General features: G+C 38.8%; 1 protein-coding gene across 1 annotated transcript in view; it reads right to left on the bottom strand.

Moving 5' to 3' along the window:
- Positions 1-289: 289 nt before the first annotated feature.
- adnpb (activity-dependent neuroprotector homeobox b) overlaps positions 290-20,758 on the bottom strand; it is a 41,137-nt gene continuing 20,668 nt past the window's right edge. The window contains exons 2-4 of the mRNA XM_043710248.1: positions 16,640-16,752; positions 13,130-13,222; positions 290-4,995 (exon numbers count right to left, since the gene is read on the bottom strand). Coding sequence (XP_043566183.1) covers positions 1,270-4,995; positions 13,130-13,222; positions 16,640-16,747 — 3,927 coding nt within the window. The 5' untranslated portion in view covers positions 16,748-16,752 and the 3' untranslated portion in view covers positions 290-1,269. The remainder of the gene's footprint in view (positions 4,996-13,129; positions 13,223-16,639; positions 16,753-20,758) is intronic.

Raw genomic sequence — 20,758 nt, 5'->3', positions numbered from 1 at the left:
ATAATACAAAACTGATGGAATTCAGGAGCAACTGAAAACAGTTTTTAAAAAAAGAATCAAGGAAAGTAGAATTCCTGCCTATTTATTGTTGCATTACAACATAATTTAGAAACTTTATCATCAAGTGTATCAAAAAAAAAATCAGTGTCTTACACTTACTGAGCAAACAGCATTTATTTTGGAAGTTAAATGAATATTTGAGAAAACATCTTAAAGGGGAGCTGCTTTTTTATTTTTAGAACATCTATGTCTAGTCCCAATGTAAAATGCACGTAAATATGATACACAGTTAAGTACGATAAAGCATTTTATTTTCCAGAAGTGTAAATGAAAAGTACAAAGGAAAATAAAGATCACAAAAATGAAATTTACTACACAGACACTATTACATAGATGATACAATGTATACAAACACCACAGTGGTGTTTATCCCTAACATGTAACCTTGAAAGAGGCAAAACCCAGCATTTCTAAATATTTGCTGTGTTTTACCCAATTCATGTGTGCTGATCCCAAACACAAGTAAGTGAAATCAGCATATTATGAATTTCATTTCTAGTTCTGTAAGTAATTTAGGTCGAAGGGAGACTTTAAAAATGCATTAACGTTTGAAATGCCAGTAACCATCAATATTGGAGCAAAGGATACATTAAACAGCAATTTGCCATATTACAGTAAGGCCAGTTTATGTTCAGTTAGCTACTGGCCAAATGCTACCAAAGTTGTATAAGGATATGTGCAATAAAAACTAGTTTATAATAATGTTGACAGACACTACAGCACAACCTCCTTCAAGCAGTTAAGTGAACTAAATGCTGCATTTATTTAACAGCAGGGATATCACTAAAAAAAGGTGAATCATACAGTAAATCTAGAACAAGTACACAAGACCTATACGATAAGCTTCACTTAGAATGGCTCTAAAAGACTGTAGAAATATACATTCCAGCTACGCAGACCGAGTAAATGAATAAAACAAACTTAAAGGTCTTGAAATCTATAGTACAGTACACTGTTAACCAGTAAGTACATGTTGGCCTTTTCACTACCGTGGGTAAATGAGAAAACATTTAGAAAGTAAATTACAATGCCATTTTTGTACAACTGTAAAGCAACCCAGAGGCAAATGCAACTAAATCTGCTGCATTTAAAACCTCCTCGTCTGTAATTCTGTACCTCTGAATAGTCCTTCAAATTTTATACACTGGCTCTTTTCATTTTAAGATACTGCACACATTTCACAGCAAGGGACTCAAATAGGTCAAACTTCTATGCAGGCTGACTACTTAGCCCAACACCAGAGGATGAGCCACAAACAGGTTCTGCCACATTATCTGAAAGACCATCATTTGACTGATCAAGGAGTTGATCAAGCTCTTCACCTTCACTATCCGCTGTATTACCTTGCCACTCCAACAATGGATTTGATAAACTTTCCTCATTCTCTGGTGAATGATTCTTCCATTCAGGCTGTTCTTTGGCCCACTTTTCATCTTCATTTTGAAATGGTTCTCCACTCCACTCAGCTGGCCCTTCTGTCCATTTCTGTTGATCAGTTTCTACTTCAGCTTTGGTTTTGGAAGGCTGTGTGGGCTCCTGCTCGTCTTCACTTTGAGATGCATCATCTGTCCACGGTCGTTTGATCCAAAATTCTTGTTTGAGTTCAGCTGAAACATCTTCCTGATCAGATGCTTGCGAAGATGGTAGTCCATCTTCAACTGGAGAAGCACCATCTTTACATTCTGAGAATATTTCGGAATCCTCACTTTCTGATTCTTTATCTTTTGATTCTAAAGATGGCTCAGGATATTGCTCTTCTTCCATATTTGATTCATCATCCTTCAATTCCAATGTTGCCGTTTCTGCAAGTACAGGTTTTTGCAAGTCACTATTTAACTCTTCAGTAACCATTTCGGAACATTCTTCTCTTGGCTGAAAGCCTATTTCACCCATTTCAGTTGGTGGCAAATCTTGATCTGCACAAGTAGAGGATGCATTTCCCTCCACATTATCTGGGCTCATATTTGAAGCACTTTCTTCTACTGTATCTGGACTCATATTTGAAGGACTTGCTTCCACCATCTCAGAGCTCATGTTTGAAGGGCTCCCATCCACCATCTCAGAGCTCATATTTGAAGGGCTTTTCTCCACCATCTGAGAACTCAAATCTAAAACGCTTCCCTCCACCATGTCAGAACTCATATTGGAAGGACTTTTCTCCACCATGTCAGAACTTAAATATGATGGACTTGCCTCCACCATCTCAGCACTCTTGACTGAAGGACTTTGCTCCACCATTTGAGCACTCAAATCTAGTGGTGTTCCTTCAATCTCTGAACTTACATTTGAAGGACTTTCTTCCATCTGAGTGCTCAAATCTAAAGCACCACCTTTCATTTTAAGCGCTCTCTGGCTCAAAGTACTTCCCTCCACCTTTTCCAAGTTTGAATATGAACTTTCCTCTAGTTGAGAACTCAAATCCAAAACAGTTTCCTCCACCTTTTCTGATCCCAGATTCAAAATTCTTCTCTCTTTATCTGGCTTTTGATTAGCTTTTTCTGAGTTTGGTTTCAAACTGGCAGAATCTTTGCCATCGACTTCTTTGTTATTCAACATGTTCCAAGCAGGTCCAAAATCCATATTGTGCTTTACTTTTCGTAATTCCATCATGTTAAATCCAAGTAATACCTTAGGTCTATACCTCTCACAATCTCGTACACACTTCTTCCTCTTATTGCTGAAGTGTGAAGCAATATCAGATTTCCACAACCATAAGCCAGCTGCCAACTTTTCAATTTCTCTTCTGTTTGGATAGGGCTGCTTGTTAAAGTAGTTTGTGAGGAACATTTTTCTGGCCTCATAGGATTCATCCTCATAGCCCTTGGGATCAATTGCTAAAACAACTGGCTCCTCTGGTTTATCTTCTCCCAAGGTAAAACTCTGAACAGTTTCCTCACCATCCAATTTTCTTTTTTTCATTAAAGCAAAGTCCCCATATTCATACTCATATTCACGTTTCATGGGCATTGCACTCGGTGAGTGTGTTGCCTTGGCATGAGCAAGACTTCGATCTTGACCATTTTGTGCTTTTCCAACACCTCTACAGTGCACCAGATGCAGTGTTATAGTAGAGGCAGTCATGTTACTTGTATAGACGCCCAAACAGTGAATGCATTTATAAGTCAATTTTTTCTCAACGGGATGAATAGTTTGTATCACCTGATGTCGTTCCCTCAAATGGTGAGCCAAAGCATCTGATATTGGGCCCTTTAAAATAGAGAAGCACAGAGGACAAAGAGTTTTCCCAACATCGTTCTTGTAGGGTATTTGGGTTTGAGGTATAGAATTCAAATCTGGTTTTATTTTAGATTTAACTGGTGGTTTTGGCTGCTGCAACTGCCCTTCTGGCTTTCTGAACGTTAAATTCTGACTTTGGGGTCGATAGTTTGTGTTTTCCATTGAGGCACTCTCAGAAACACTGTATGTAGTTACAAGGAGTTGTATATTACTGCGACTACCCTTCTGTGTAGACAAATCAAAAGTTAAAGTTGATTCTGTCTTAGGTCCCACTTCTTCATCAATGTGAAGGATTCGTACATGTTCAGCCATCTTTTCAACATCATTGAAAGTAGAACGGCAGTAGGGACATGACAGTCCATGTATAAGCATATGGTTGAGCAATGTTTCACTGGGCAAATAACGGTTGCAGTAAAGACACTTGCTTGTGAAACTGTTGATCTTCTGAATATAATTAGCCACAGCCTGGATCTTTTCAGCTTTATGCTCCTTTTCAAAGTGTATGCTATATACACTCTCTGGGAAAAGCTCATTACACATTGTGCAGATCTTCCATTTCTGAGCAGCAGAACCAGCTAATGCAGAACTCTGTGGAGCAGAATTAGAAAGGCTTGCAGGGGAAGTTAATGATTTTACTGCTGAGGTGGGCAATCCTTGCATCCTTTGTGCTTGAGAAATACTGTACTGCGACTGTTTCATTGACATTTGACTAGATGCACTGTTACCGGTCAAGCCTCCTGACTGAACATTATACTGCATCTGAGATGGGCGCCTCTGTTCACTAACTCCATACTGTCTTCCATTGCCACCAGAGATTAGTTGTTTTACTGTTTGCGACCGCTGTTGAAGAGAAACTGGTAAGCCACCTGGCAGTGGGAGTCTAAGTTGCTGCCCCAAAGGATAGTTATGTGCCATTGATGAAATAGCATATTTTGGTGGCAGGCGACCAGTACTTGACATAAGATTGACTGCAGAATTTTGTGCGTTTTTGGACATGGATACACGGCCCATACCTTGATGCATTGAAGTTTTAATACTCTGATAATTTGCAGCAGCTAGAGAAGACTTATCATGTGGCTTTGGTGCGATCAGCATCAAGGGCTTTGATCGTGGTACAACCACATTAGTATGCCCTATCATTGCTGTTACCTGATATCCTATTCGTTCATGATCTTCAATAACATGTTGCACCAAGGCCTCATATGTCTTGGGTATGAAGAGACAACGTTTGCAATGTACTGTGCCATCATCTCTTCCATTGGGGGCAGAAAATGTGCCATTCACCGACTTGTCTCCTGTTCTTGCCACATAAGGTGCTGCCACATGCTGAAAATGTTCCCTATAAATATGTTTCCTGACAACATCATATAGAGGATCTCGGTAGGTACACTTCTTACAGTAATAGACTGCTTGCTCCACACTATCGGCGTGCTTCAGTTTAAGATTGCCATCCTGCTTTGACTTCTCATTGTGTGCATTCTTGCCTCCACTGGGTACTTTCCACAGGGGAACATGAAAGATTTTGATGTGGGTCTCCAGGGTCTTCCTGTCAGCATTGTACGGACAATATGGGCAATTTATCAGAATTTTGTTTTCAAAATCTTCACTGTGAACATTCCTGAAGTGGCTCTTGTAGGCAGAAAAAAATTTGGACGCAAATGGACAAGCACTACAACAAAACGGTTTTGTACGATAATCCTGCAAATGTAAAACAGCAATAGTTATTATTCAATCTGTACAGAAGCAAATTGTTTTGACAACAAAGTTAGACTGTAAATGCAGATTGTCTGCCAGAACACAGTCCTTCACTTAAATGCAGCTCAGGATATTGAAACTTAGAGATATATTCTAAAAAAATCCTCAAAAATGATCACATGCATCCTATTTACATTCAATAGAATCTGATACGACAATAGGATAGGATGAGGTTTATTTACATATTGCCCTTATACTGCATGTAGTGTAAAGGCCCAAAAGAGACAAATATTTTCACCTGCATTTTATGGTGCTCCATCAGCATTAAAATGCTCACTTTTAAATTCAGTCATAGGATATGGCCATTGCAGACATGGCTAGTATTTGATGCCCCACCCACAGAGTACTAACACACTTCCTTGAACTGTTGTAGTCCATATAGTATATACCTAGTATTGAGGGAATTTCAGGATTTTAATCTATAAACTAGGTAACAATATTCTGTCGTTTGTCATTTTCACAAGGTATCCAAAAATTACCTTAATACAAATGGATGATAATTAAATACTCTAACTTTTAACAAATTGTATTCAAACAACACACCTGCTCAAGCTAAATGCAGCAAAGAAAAGCCATCACAGATTTATAAAAGGCAAACAATACTTGACTAACCTAACTGAATTTTTTTTTAAAAGGAACAGAGAAGGTCAATTAAGGGAATCCATTAGATACCATTTATATGGATGTAAGAAAATAAAAGGTAGCTAACAAATGGGAGTTCATGAGTAACTGGATAAAACAATTGGCTTCAGGACAAAAGTTGCAAGTCATAGTAAAATGGTTATATTGCCAGCTGCATGGTTGTAGGAGCACTGCTCCCAGAAATGTCAGCGACAAGACCACGGGTTAATTTTTGCTAAATTTAAGATGATTTGGATATTTGAATACAGGTTAAATTGCAATATTTGTCAGTTACACCAAAGTTAAAATAGGACTGGCAAAACACTATGAATGGGGAGACAGAGGAGTGATAATCCAGAGGCTCCAACCACTGCTTTGGAGATATGGATTTAAATGCCATCATGGCAGCTAGTGGAATTTGCATTTAACAGATCTGGAATTAAAAGCCAGTCTCAGCCATGGTGACAATGAAGATATGGTCATAAAAACCCATTTGGCATTTAGGGAACGAAATCTGCCATTGTCTGCTAGTCTGTATGTGGTCTGGTTGATACGGTCTGCGTCAAGTCACTTAGTGCAAGATAAGATTTATTATTTGCCCATCCAGTCTAACTGAACTGTCAGACATAGGAGTTCAGCGTGGGCAAACAAGTAGCAAAAGGAATTTAATATAGAGAATTAAATCTGAATCTGTATTAAAGAAACCATTAGTTAGGCTACAACGAGAATACTAGAATGCGCCCAGTTCTGGTTATCATACTTTATGGAAGATGAGGCGGTTTCTGTGACGGTGCTGAGGAAATTTATGAACATAGGAGAACTAACCAATACGGTCATGGCTTAACATCTACTCTTAATGTCTTTTCCCATGTTATTCTCCTTTTCTTTTAATTTACTGATATTTAGCAATGTCAATCTCAACTGTAAATATACTCAAATGATTGAACTTCCACAGCCTTCTAGGATAGAGAACTCTAAAGATTCACAACCTCCATAAAAAGAAAATTCTCAGATCTGATGGGTTCCCCCGTATTTTGAAATAATATCTTCTAGTTCTACACACCCCAACAAGAGGAAACTTCTTAGCTTAATCCATGCTCTACCCTTTAAATATTTTGTGGGGCTCAATAAGATGAGCTCTTATTCTTCAAAAAGCGAGGGACTACGAAGTGGGGTTTTCCAACCTCTCTTCATAGGATAATTCTGCTCTCTCAAGAACAAGTCGAGAGAATCTCTGTTGCAGTCCCTTTCTGGCAGTGCCATCTGCCGGAAGGTAATGGGACCAAAACTGTATACAGTGCTGCAGAACCAAGTTTCTACACCATTTAAACAAGACTTCACTATTCTCATACTCAAATCCTCTTGCAATAAAGACTTCCATACCATCAGCCTTTACTGCAACTGTATCAAGTTACTAACAAGGACACCCAGGTTCCCAGTCATATATCTATAATTTCTAACTTGAACATTTGAGAAATCCTCTGCAAATTTGTTCTTCCCACTAAAGTGGATAACTTCTCATTTTTCCACATTATATTCCATTTACCTTCTTGTTCACTCAGTAAACCGGTCCAAATGCTCTCAAAGCCACTTTATATTTTCTCATCTCACGCTCTGATAACAAGGAATTATTATATTTGGTTGCCACATCCAAACCATAGAGAATTATTGTGAATAGAGAAGATCTGTGCAGTGCCCTACAAGTGAAAGCCTAGCAATGCAGGAATGATCTACCTGTTAACAAATCCTTAAACCATGCCAGTACATTACCTCCTTCCAATGCTTTAATTTGCTAACCAACCTCAGACTTTACCAAAAGCCTTTGCTACCAGTTATCAAATTTTCTTTAATCCTTAAAAACCTAAAACAAGCTCACCAAGCACTATCCATTCACAAAATCATGCCATGGCATCCAAATGTCCCGATAACAGGTCCTAACATTTTCACGACAACTTCGACACAAGGTCAACAGATCTTTAGCTCTTCATTTCTATTCTCTCCCTTCTTAATAGCGAGAAGGCATTTGCTACCTCCTAGTATGCAGGAACCATTTCAGAATTTATACAATGATCAATCATCCACTTTCTACACCTACTGGTTTCAAACTCTGGGATGTGGGATATGATGTCCTAGCACTAAACTTCAAAGTCAATGTCCCCAGTATGACCTTCTGACACACACTTCCTTCTCCCTTGTATCTTTAATACTGGCGGACATCTTGCATCTTCCTCAGATCATATAAATACTAAGTAACCATTTAAGTTCTCACCGTTCTAAAATTTACCTTGACTCTGCCCATAATAGACCCTTTTTATCTGATCTAAATGTTTATTTTGCGTAATGAAAGAAGTTCTTACAGAGTTTGTTTTTAAGAGTTTATATTCATATTCTATTTTCCCTTCATTGATTTCTTGGTTATCCTTTTGCTATATTCTACTATCTTCAATTCTTGGGTTTACTATCATTTCTGGTAACTTAGGCCTTTTCTTTTGAAATCCTGAATTTCCTTTGCTAATCACAGTTGACCAACACTACTTTTTGCATCTTGAAGATACATGCATTGCTGTAAATGCTTTCATAATTACCCACTGCTTATGTACCACCCTAATTTATACTCTTCAATCTTCCCCTCATTCATAATTTCCTTTGTTCAAATTTAACACACTGGCTTTAGGTTGAGCAATCCCACTTTTAAGTAACACACAATTCTATTATGTTACAGTTATTCATCTCTGAAAAGTTCTCTCAAAAAGATTAACTAGCTTTTTATGGTATGTAATAGATCTAGAATAGTTCCAGGGATTTACTTTTTGCAAGAGCACTGAAACCTAACTTTGCAACCAAAAGGTCAGAGATTGTCTCCTTGGAGAAGAGTTTATGGGGAGATTTTAGAGGTATACAATATTATGACAAGCCTAGTTAGTTAAAGCAGACAGGGATAACTTCTTTCCATTAGATGTAGGCACAAGGGCTAGGGGAACACACGCAAGATTTTAGACAAGAGACAGGATGAACGACAGGAAGAACGTCATTGTCTTAGCCAGTGGTAATGACCTGGAACTCAGCTTAATGTTGGTAGATACAAAAAAAACAAAGAAATTAGATGACAATTGAAGGGATGCAGGGACTACTCAGTTGCTTAATAGGTTGCCATCATCAAATTGAAGGGCCAAATTACTTACCTCTGTACCACAAAATGGTTATATGACTGTAACCACATGAAAAGGAAAAGATTTCTGGAAGTATAAGGGTGACGTAATGGGAAATAAAGAAAAATATCAAGAATGTGAAGCTACTTTCAATACATGGCCAAAGTTACAAATTATTCTATAAATAATCGTGAATCAATGGTTGACAGAGTTAAGAACATTAAAATGAAATCTGTTTAAGTGAAAAAAAACAGTACTAGAGAAGCTAATGGGACTAAGTACAATAAAATCCTTGGATCTTAGGCACCTTAGTTTACAACAGGTATCTGCAGAAATAATGGCTGCATTTAGTTTGAACTTCTGGAATTTAAGATTCGAGGACAGTTTGTAAGGTACTTTGAGGAATGAGGAAGAAGATAGGTAACCAGAAGCCAGAAGCCAGTCAGCCTAAATTAGTGGACAAAATGCTAGTGGATATTAACAAGTATGTGATAACAGAGGACTTTTAAAAAAAACATAATGATTCAGCAGAAGCAATGTCAACATGGATTTATGAAAAGGGAAAGATCAGAGTAAAAAACTCATTGGTAAATTTTCAGTAAGTTGCCCTTTTTGAACAGTTTTGATTCAATTCCACGTTTTGTAGGTTTGGTATTCAAGTGTAGCATGCTGGATATGTATTAAAATTGCTTCATGCTGATTGTGACACACAGTCAAGTGATCCAAATCAGAGCCATGATGGAACAGCATCTACTAAAATTTTTTGCTGTCCAATGTCTTCACTCATTCCACCATCATGCAGTTCATCTCCGCAACTCAAAACTGCTTTCACTCCATAGGCTACTTCCTGCCTCTTGCCACTTATCTCCCAAGTTCTTGCTATGTGCAAGGATTCAAAAGAGAGAAGCGGTGAGCAGGACGGTCAGTGATAAGCCGGAGTCAGGTGAACATTTCTTTTATCTTTAAATTTATTTTTAAAAAGTATTTCATTTACAAATAAAATAATTTGGTTATACGTAGTTTTAAAGAGTACAAAAGCATAAGGATTCAATGTCATGAAACATCCAACAGAGCTTAAATAAAGCTTTTACATTGGTTATAAAAAGGACAAAACTGAATAATTTGAAGTTGCAGTTCTCAAGACCTCAATTAGAACATGAGAAACTGGAGGCGCTGTATTGTTGTGCAAAATTAAAAGTAATGATACTAAAGGCAATGTTAGTATGGATTAACGATTAGTTAAGGAAAAGAAAAACTGCATGAGTATGTCTGTGGCCCTTGGCTATTTACAATCTACATTAATGAAGTGATGAAAGGTGTACAAATAATACACAAATACAAATCTAGATAAGATTAGATTCCTTACAGTGTGGAAACAGGCCCTTTGGCCCAACCAGTCCACATTGACCCTCCGAAGAGTAACACACCCAGAACCATTTCCCTCCTAACACTAACAGGTAATTTGGCATGGCCAATTCACCTGACCTGCACATCTTTGGATTGTGGGAGGAAACCCACACAGACACAGGTAGAATGTGCAAACTCCACCCAGTCACCCGAGGCTGGAATCGAACCTGGGACCCTGGTACTGAGAGGCAGCAGTGCTAACCACTGCCACCGTGCCGCCCTTAAAATGCAGCATTTTGAAATAAAGGCTATGAAGGGTTTTAAACAAGGTCAGAATACCCATTTGGAAAAATGATTTAAATCCACCATTTTAAAATCAGACACCAGGTGACTGCAGACCCCCGTGCCACGCAACCATCCAGAGGGTCCATCACTTGATCCGCATATTTTTTCTAGGTCCAGAAGTTGTCATTATGGATGGACTAGAGGTCCATGCAGCAGCAGGAAGAATTACGGAGAAAAAGTGTAGTGAGTATTAGTAGAAAGATACCCCTACTGTTGTGCTTATCACAGGCAGAGCAAGCATACAAGGCTATTTTATTTCACTTAATAAACTAGAATTGAGAATGTTCTACATTTCAGAAGGTACAAGCATCAATAACAGTTTAGTTTTTATCCAAGGAGGAGGATTAGATCAAGTAGGGCGCAAGTTACCTGAGAAAGATTTTGTTTGTGAAGTTTTCAAACCAGAAGAATTTGGTTAGAAATCTGCACGTTATTAGAACTGGAGAAAGCTGAGATGCAGATTTGGGAGAAGTTCAAGTCAGCAGATTTACAAAAGGAATCAAAATTAGAATGGTGCTGGAAAAGCACAGCAAGTCAGAGAGCAGGGTGAAGCGGATAGGTGGGAAGAAAGATTGACAGATGGGACAGGTCATGAGGACAGTGCGGAGCTGGAAGATTGGAACTGGGGTAAGGTGGGGGGAGAAGGGAAATGAGGAAACCAATGAAGGCCACATTGATGCCATGAGGTTGAAGGGTCCTGAGGCAGAAGATAAGGCATTCTTCATCCAGGCGTCAAGTGGTAAGGGAATGGCGATAGAGGCGCCCAGGACCTGCATGTTCTCAGCAGAGTGGAACGGGGAGTTGAAATGTTCGGCTATGGGGTGATGGTGTTGATTGGAGCGGTGAGCGGGAGATGTTCTTTGAAGCCCTCTGCAAGTAGACAGCCTGCCTCCCCAATGTAGAAGAGACTGCATCGGGAGCAATGGATACAGTAAATGATGTGTAGAAGTGCAGGAGAAACTGATGGATGTGGAAGGCTCCTTTGGGGTCTTGAGGTGGCGGGGGGGGGGGGGGGGGGGGGGGTAGGCGCAGGACTCAATTACCTACAGAATCGCTGACAAGGAAATTGCCAGGAGCCAGTAAAGTAGAACCTTAAATTTGAGATGGGGATGTAACTTCTGTTGACTGGGATTTCTGCAAAGTGTGTTTGGAAATAGCTTGAAACTGTCTTTTTGCATGCGTTAAGACCATTCTAGCTGTCATATACACAGTTTTTTTAAAAAAAAAACTGCTTCTGCATTTAATCCCTAGTGTGGAAGCAGGCCATTCAGTCCATCAAGTTTACACAGACTCTCCTAACAGCATCCCACCCAGATCTACTTCCTTTACATAACCCTACATTTTTCTGGCCAATCCACCTAAACTGCACATTTTGGACCACAGGAGAAAATCAGAGCACTTGAAGGAAACCCACATAGACATGGAGATAATGTGCAAACTCCACACAGACTGACAGTCACCAGAGGATGGAATAGAGTTCTGTTCTCTCGCACTGTGAGGCAGCAGTGCTAACCACTAAGCAACTCTCAAGTCTGTTCTGAAGAAAATCTGCAGCCTCACATCTGCAGTGCTTAACCACGTTAACAAACTAAATAAAAACAAAGATCTATCAAGCCAGGTTTAATTTTGACATCAGGCTGGTCCAGGAGCACCATCAGCTGGAATGAAAAAGACGTTGTCAATCCAGGATTTGAATTTATTGAATTTGAGGGGGAATCATTGTCTCTTGAAGAAACAGATGCATGGAGATTCTGTTGTGTTTTGTGTCTATTTCATGGATTGGATTTGCAAAATGATCTTTGAATATTTCTAGGTTTAACTGAGAGCAGAAAATTTGAATGAAGGAATTAAAGCTGTATCTCAAAGAAATGATGCTGATTACCTTTTGAATTAGGAGTGAAACCTAAATTTGTGATGCCACAGCTAGATGTAGCTAAGACACAGTTAGAAATTGAATAATGACTTGAATCGAAGAAAGGGAAAGATTGAAGGGTGTTGATAAAAGAAATAGAAAGTAATCGAAGAGAAAGGAGCAACGGAATGGTAAGAGAAAGAAAGAAGAACTGAAAAGAATGCTAGAATTGGGGAAAAACTGAAATGCAAACTGTGCATAAAGGCAGGGAAGATCTAGTTTAAAAACCTTGAATTCCAGGGTCATAAACTGTACAAAACCCAGGAATCAGAATCGGAAGTGTTTAAGATTTACTTGATATGATTTTGTGAAGGAGATTTACAGGACCAAATAGCATAATCCAGCTCTATTCAATAAGAGATCTCTTGATACAAGTTCCTTGACCATCATATTCCATTTATGTAATAATTTTTAAAAACAAATCTAGTCATAGAATGAAATTTTGCAATTGACTATATAAAATCTGCACCACCACAGAAATAATATCTAAATGATAACTATCCCAGTACTGCTTTAGATTTACTGGAGATTTGAGTTTCAAACAAAATCATAAATTCTAAGAACTAGTTGCAGACATGCAAATTTTAATTTTGTAAAAACTATTTTAACCAATAAAGTTTATCTTGCTGGCTAATAACAATGAGTTTGCATGTTAAAATAAACTGAAAGAGAATCAACACTTGAGCACAGGAAATAAGTTAACCTGTAGCTTTGTAGAAGAAGGGTCCCAAAGTGAGACATCATCCCATGTAGTGTTCTTCAGGTAGAAATCATTTGGTTCAAACTGTTTGAAATCCTGAAAGAATAATTTTTATTAAAAATTTATTCAAGTCTCACTGGAATAGTGCATTAAAATCAATAAGTGTTCATTCACTACTTTTCTGTTCCCCAAAAAAGAATAAAAATCACAATCACTTTACAAAGCAAGTAATAACATGGTATTATGACAGCATGCTCGACTTGTGTTTGTCCAGACTATTTCGACTGGTTGTTTTAGGGGTGCACCTGATGGCAAGCAGTGCCTGGTACATGCCTGGAGTAAGATATGCTCACATGGCTGCCAACTGTTGACAGTCAGGGTGCATTATAAGAGAGGTTAAAGGGAAGCAAAAACCATGCCAAATTAGGGTAGCCTGTTAACAGTTACCCAACTTGGAGCATATATTTCTGGAAAGGAAAGGGAGAATTGAATTTGATAGAATTGATTAAGTGCAACAAAATGGCATATACAATTCTTCCCTGAATAACACAGCCTGTCAGATTAAAAATGCCTTTTCAATGCAGGAGAAAAGTTTCCAGTTATTTTTATTGCCGTATACAAGATCAAGGTTCAGTCTGTTGACAAAAATGTATTTCTATTCCCAGGTCACTGAGGAGCAGGAGAGTTGACATTTCCTGATGAAGGGCTCTCCTGCTCCTCAGATGCTGCCTGACCTGCTGTCCTCTTCCCAGCATCACACACTCTACTCTGATCTCCAGCTTCTGCAGTCCTCCTTTTCACCTACTATTTTTATATAGACAGCTTTATGTAGCTTTCTCTAAAATGAGGTCACTTGCCTGTTAAATATCATAAAGCCTATATTTAGAGAAGCATTGCTGCAATTAAGGTACTAATTGTGAATGCAAATGTTTTTGTCAATAAACTCCATTTAGTGCAGTTTTACCCTAGAGTTTAGGCTGCAGAGTAGTCAGTAAATTCCTTAAGGTGTGCATACAAATTAGCAATGAACAAGTTTAAAACCATTTATTCTGAGCTTGGGGGATAAAAACAAAAGTTGGGTTCGATTGGGTGGCTGCCTGCTCAAACCCCTACACAAAGTCATTGAAAGCATTCCATGGTTAAACAGTATAAAATTAGTACATTTGAAATATCTAGCATCAATCTCAGATCTTAATTCAGCTCCCTTGCAAATTGAGAATGAGCAAGAAACATGCACTGCAGATCAGTTTATCTTCATTCAACTCTTAAGAAGCAGTGAGTCAAAACACCTATAAATGCTGGTCTCAATGATGAGGTTTGAGTATTTTTACCAAAGATCAAAATTAATTATATAATCTGGTCACTTTGTGTGATATAGTTGGTTCAGGTTAAATTTGCACAAAGACAATTTTGAGGGGTAACGGTAAAATGACCAGACAAGCACAGAAAAACTATACTCTCCTCAAACTGACTAAAAATGTGAAAATTTACAATGAACAAAAACAGAGAGAATTATTCTGAAGACTATTTTAAAAGAAGTACTTTTGCCAAACATAGCAAAATTAAGTTACGAATTCAAGGTATGGTCTTAAAAGTCAAATGCAAATAGACCTAGTCTGTACACAGACTAGAATTAATGGACAAAGAAACATATTGCACACCAGCATGGGTTCATGATGCAGGATGGGAGTATAAAATTTGCTGACAAGGCAGCAAGGTTGAAATTTAAAAAAGTTTAGAAACAACAGTCAATAAGAAACAACAAGACAAATTTCAATTCTGTTCAGTATCAAAATGCAATGTCCACCCCTCAGGTGAATAAATGCAGAAAGAATGCCAGTGATCAGAGGTCTGATTTCTCATTACAAGATATCATTTAGTTACAGCTTTTGTGTAAAAGCAGCCAGGTCACCTTGTCCATATAGAAACATTAGTTTTTCTTTTGTTTGCTTTTATTACGACCAAGATCACCTGAGACCTCAATAATCCAACTTCCTTGATGGTTTCAGCCTCACTGTACTTTTTCTCTTGCCTTCCTATCCACATTTGTTGTGCCTCATACCTGCTACTCAAGTGCCTCAATGCCTCTATGGACATAGCTGCTCCAATAGGTACCCTCCTGACCTCAGCTCACTCCTAAACTGACGAATCTTTGTTCCTTTCTCTGTTCCCAACTGATTATTTATTACTTCAGGTCTCCACTGCAATTATTTTTGTTCACTCATGAGATGTGGGTATCGTGGGCTGGACCAACATTTCTCATCCTTAGTTGCCCTCAAGATGTTGGCAGTGAGCAGCCTTAAGCTGAAGTCTGAACTTGATGTAGACAGACCCACAATGCTGGTTGGGGTAAAGGTGTAGGATTTTGACCTGGCAACACTGCCACTGAGCAGTGATGGTGGAGGGAATTTGTGGGAGTGATGTCAATCAGACTGCTTAATTCAGATGGTGTCAAGCTTCAGTATTGTTGAAGCTGCATATACCCTGGCCAGTGGGGGAAGTATTCCATTACCTTCCTGACTTGTGCTTTGTAGATGGTGGACAGACCTTAGGGAATCAGGAGGTGAGTTACTTACTGCAAGAATCCTAGCCTCTGATCAGCTACAACAGTACAAAATTTAGGTGTACTCCATTCCATTCTGGTCAATGGTAACCCACTTGATGAGAAGGAATTCAGCACTGATAAAGCCATGAATGTCAAAGAGTGATAGTTATGTTCTCTTGTTGGGAAATTGTCATTGCTGGCACAAATGTTATTTGTCAGCCCAAGCGCAGATATCTTCTCGATGCTGCTGGATTTCAGCATCGTTTGTTTCCATATTCAAGTAGTAACGACAACACGCTGCACACTGTAGAATCACACGTAAAATCCCCACCAAACTCTACGATGCAGGGGAGCAGCTGAAGATAGTTGGGACTAGGGCAATAACCCAGAGCAATTCACCTGGGTTCAAGACTCACCTGCTCCAGAGGTTTTCATTAAATTAACCTGTTCAGAGATGTTAAACACCGAATTTGAAGAACTCCTGCAGCTGAGACGATTGACCAGCAACTACAACCATTTTTTTTGTGCCAAGCATAAATGCAAACAGAGCTCAACTGACAGTTACTTATGGATTTCTAGCAAGTTAGGCTGAAAACATTAGAAACCTAATCAATGTCACTCAACGTTCAAATTGTTTTCAATATGGTTTCCAGTCTGCCCAGCCACAAATTCGCAACCTGAGTAAATCCATAGTCAGATCAAATTTAAAAAAGCCTCCTAAGGCCAGAGAGATGAGCCAAAAAGCCAGTTTTGCAAATTCCAAATGGTGAAAATTTCTTATCCCTGCACAGGCAACATTATAAACTGCTACATACAACTATAGGTTCCAAACAGTAAATTCAACTATATGGAACACTTAACCTACAAAAATTACTCATTGTCTTTTAAACTTAGCAACAGTGAATTTTGCAACAGTGAATTTTACAACAGTATTTGATAAAGAAAAGAATCCCAGAATTGCTGCTTACCTCTATATGATCTTTACAATAATCCAAACCAATATCTGTAAGGATCTTTTTAACTGTTTTACGAGCCTTTCTTAGATTTGCAAGGTTGTTGACAGGAAGTTGGTACATAGTTTCTGATGGAACAATAAAAGGTACAGTATTTTCAACATTATTCGTATGATATGACTTAACTGAGCATGCTAAATCATTAGAAGTGAAAATTCTGTACTGGTAAAAAGTAACAGGTATTTACATATTAATTTTTTTTGCACTGCTCCTGCTTTCCTGACCCTTTATTAGCAGCTGTCTTCAATTTTAAAGAGTAAACTGATTCAAGAACTGGTGAACTGCACACAGTTCAGTTCAGCTCAATTACAAACGGAGTAAAGTTGTGAGTGTGCAGAGCAAAAAGCCAGACAACATATATACGTGGTGATCTTGTGGACTTCAATGTGATGGAAGCATTTTTCTACTACATCTGAAAGATAGTGACCATAGTGATGACACAATCATGCCTACAATTCAATGACTACGTTTTCTATCAGAACTGTTTAGCAATTCATTATAGCAATGCAGAGGCCAACATCTTTCTCATGAAATTCAGAAAAGTCTTCAGTCTTCTGCTACACATTGTGAGTGACTTGCAACAGTACAAGGATTTACTGCAGCATCACACTATCCAGTAACATGTGGTGGCACAATGAGAATGGAATATGTGGATCAAATTCTCAAGACGCTTATGCTTTCAAAGAGTGGAATAATAGGCAGACACAAAGCCACAGGATTATCTGCAATCTGAAAAGGTAAAAGCTCTACAGGAAGCAAAGGCTCCCAATGCTACTATTAATTTCAGTAGTGGAGATGTGGATTAATATTCTGATGCTTTAAATTATATTTTGGAATGAAAGACTATTTATGCCCAATTTTCTCTCAGATTAAATAGGTGGGATGCTAGAGACCAAATAAACCTTTTTTTGGCTCCATGCTTGAGGTTTTCGTATACCCCATCAATAATGCTGTCCTTGCAAACACAATTCAAGTGGTGACTAGAGAGAACCATCCTCATGCACCACCCTCAATTTTCGGCTTCTTGATTAGAGAATTGATTGGAAACAAAATCAGGAAAGCTAGAAACTGGCCAAGAGTTAAATACAAATTTGAATTGAAAAAAAAAGTATTCATTAGTGGAATGTCGACATTGCTGGCTGGCCAACATTTATTGCCCATCCCAATTTGCACTTGAGAAGGGGCGCCATTTAAACTAATGGGACCAGAATCACGTTATAGCCAGAGATATGGAAAGTTTGCGTTCGACAAATAGTCGAAATTCTTCCATCGGATTACAGCCTACTTGTGTTGAAGAAACACACATTACAGCAGAACTGACTGTACAGTGAAAATGTCACCTCTTATTGTGCCATTTTTGGTATAAGTACCTAGGTACAAATATTAGATACAAAAGAGAAATAAGAAAGTAGTTGCATTACTTTAGTATTTAAAAGAATAGGTTGGAGGTAAGACAGACTTAATGGATTGACAGTCAGATAAACAAAGTACTAATAAACATTACAAAGCAGTAGTTCAGCATAGGGGTTTCAAATGTAGTCTGACCACCTGAGTCAGACCAACAACAGTCCCTGCTCCAAGCTTCTAGTCTGCTCTGCACCAGCTATCAGCTGCTCGGAGGTAGGTTTCCTCGCGGACTGCTTCCCTGCGCTGGCATTGAGCGGTGGCGGAACAAATGGATGCTTGTGGACCAAGTGCCAATCAAGCAGGCTTTGTCCTGAATGCTGTCAAGCTCGAGTATTGTTGGAGCTGCATTCATCCAGGCAAGTGGAGAGTATTCCATCACACTCCCGACCTGTGCTTTGCAGATAGTGGACAGGTTTTGGGGAATTAAGAGTTACTCACCACTGTGTTCCTAGTCTCTGACCTGCTCTTATTGCCAGGTGTTCACGTGGTGAGTCCAGTTGAGTTTCTGGTCAATGATAACCCCCAGCATGTTGATTGTTGGGGGACAGTGATGGTGACACCATTGAATGTCATGGGGCAATGGCTAGATTGTCTCTTATTGGTGGTCATAGCCTATCATTTTTGTGGTGCAGATGTTACTTGCCACTTGTCAACCCAAGCCTGGATAATGTCCAGATCTTGTTGCATTTGAACATGGACTGCTTCGTATCAGAGGAATCTCAAAATGATAAACATTGGGCACAGTGAACTTCCTTCTATCGTGAGATCATTGATGAAGCAGATGAAAATGGAGAGACTAGGACACTGCCCTGCAGAGATGTCCTGGAGCTGAGATGACTGATGCCCAAATATGACTGTGCCAGATATGATTCCAGCCGACAGTGTGCCCCAACATCCGTTTCCAGTTTTACTAGGGCTCCTTGATGCAACACTGTCAAGTGCAGCCTTGATGTCAAGGGCTGTCACACTCACCTTTGGAATTCACCTCTTTTGACCATGTTTGAACCAAGGATGTAGTGAAGTCAAGGAGTTCAATGGCCATGGCAGAACCCAAACTGGGCATCACTGAGGAGGTACTGCTTGATAGCATTACTGATGATCAGTGATGGAAGGTGTTGTCAAGAGTAGACTGTTGCGGGCAGTAATTGGCAGAGTTGAAATGCTTTTTGTGTGTAGGGTATACCTGGGCAGTTTTCCACATTGTTACGTAGATGCCACTATTGTAACTGTACTAGAACAGATTGGCGAGGAGTGTCATAAGTTCAGGAACACAAACAAGCCTTCAGTACTATTGCCACAATGTTGTCAGGGCTCTTAGCCTTTGCAGTATTTAGTGCCTCCAATAGTTCCTTGGATATCATGTGGAGTGAATCGAATTGGCTGAAGACTGGTATCTGTAATGCTGGGAACCACTGGATGAGGCTGAGATGGATCATCTATTTGGCACTTCTGACAGAGGATTCCTGTGACAGCTTCAGCCTTATCTTTTGCACTGATACACTGGGCTCTTCCATCATTGAGGATGGGGATATTTGTGGAGCCACTTCCTCTGGCGAATTGTTTAATTGCCCACCACTATTCACAACTGGATGTGGCAGGACTGCAGAGTTTAGATCTGATCTGTTAATTGTGCGACCTGTTAGCTCTATCACTTGCTGCTTACGCTGTTTGGCATGCAAGTATTCCTCTTTGGTGACTTCACCAGGTTGACACCTCATTTTTCAGGTATGCCTGATGCTGCTCCTGATTTAATGGCTGAAATAAAAAAACTCCTCCAGACAATTTCTACTGCTTTAAAATAAAAAAAAAAGGATAAGAATGAAATTAAAATACAACAAATAAAACTTTTTAAAGTCAGAAATAGGTGCATTCAATAGTATCAATCTGTTCATCCCTTTAATTTTGATGATTGCTTTATTTCCCTACCTCACTCGCTGTAGAGTATATACTACCAAGAATTCACTGTATTCTGTTTTGTTTCCCTTCGAACACAATTGCAACCATAAAGACACCACCATAAATCCACATTTCTTGGAAACTAAGCCCCCACTATAAAAGATCAGAAAATTACTTCTAACCATATCTAAATTCTACTTTTCCTAGTTTATTTTATTCAAATTTTGTGAATTTAATAGGTTTTGAAACAGCAGTTCTCAGTGCCATTGTCTTATTTTTTAGAACATATTGACGAATAAGTTAGTATGAGCACGGTGAAATGTATCAATGAAAGAATACAGCCTCAGTCTTTATACAGCCTCAGTCTCTGATTAGTACAAAGAATGTACCCAACATTCATGGATGTGGAGGGAAGAACAGACTCGACTAAGGCAAACAATAAAAAAGCAAATTACTGAACAGGCAAAGCATTTATAATTCTGGAGAAATCTATTTTTAGAAATTACATTATTCTGTCAAATACAAGTCTGTAGTCCTAAAATAATGTTCCCTGACCAATAAGAAATCCAGTCTCTGATAGTACAAAGAATGTACCCAACATTCATGGATGTGGAGGGAAGAACAGACTCGACTAAGGCAAACAATAAAAAAGCAAATTACTGAACAGGCAAAGCATTTATAATTCTGGAGAAATCTATTTTTAGAAATTACATTATTCTGTCAAATACAAGTCTGTAGTCCTAAAATAATGTTCCCTGACCAATAAGAAAT

Source organism: Chiloscyllium plagiosum, chromosome 20 (assembly GCF_004010195.1).
Source record: "Chiloscyllium plagiosum isolate BGI_BamShark_2017 chromosome 20, ASM401019v2, whole genome shotgun sequence".
NCBI classification, from domain to species: domain Eukaryota; kingdom Metazoa; phylum Chordata; class Chondrichthyes; order Orectolobiformes; family Hemiscylliidae; genus Chiloscyllium; species Chiloscyllium plagiosum.
The sequence above is the reverse complement of the archived record's forward strand: the minus strand, read 5'-3'. Positions and strand labels throughout refer to the sequence as shown.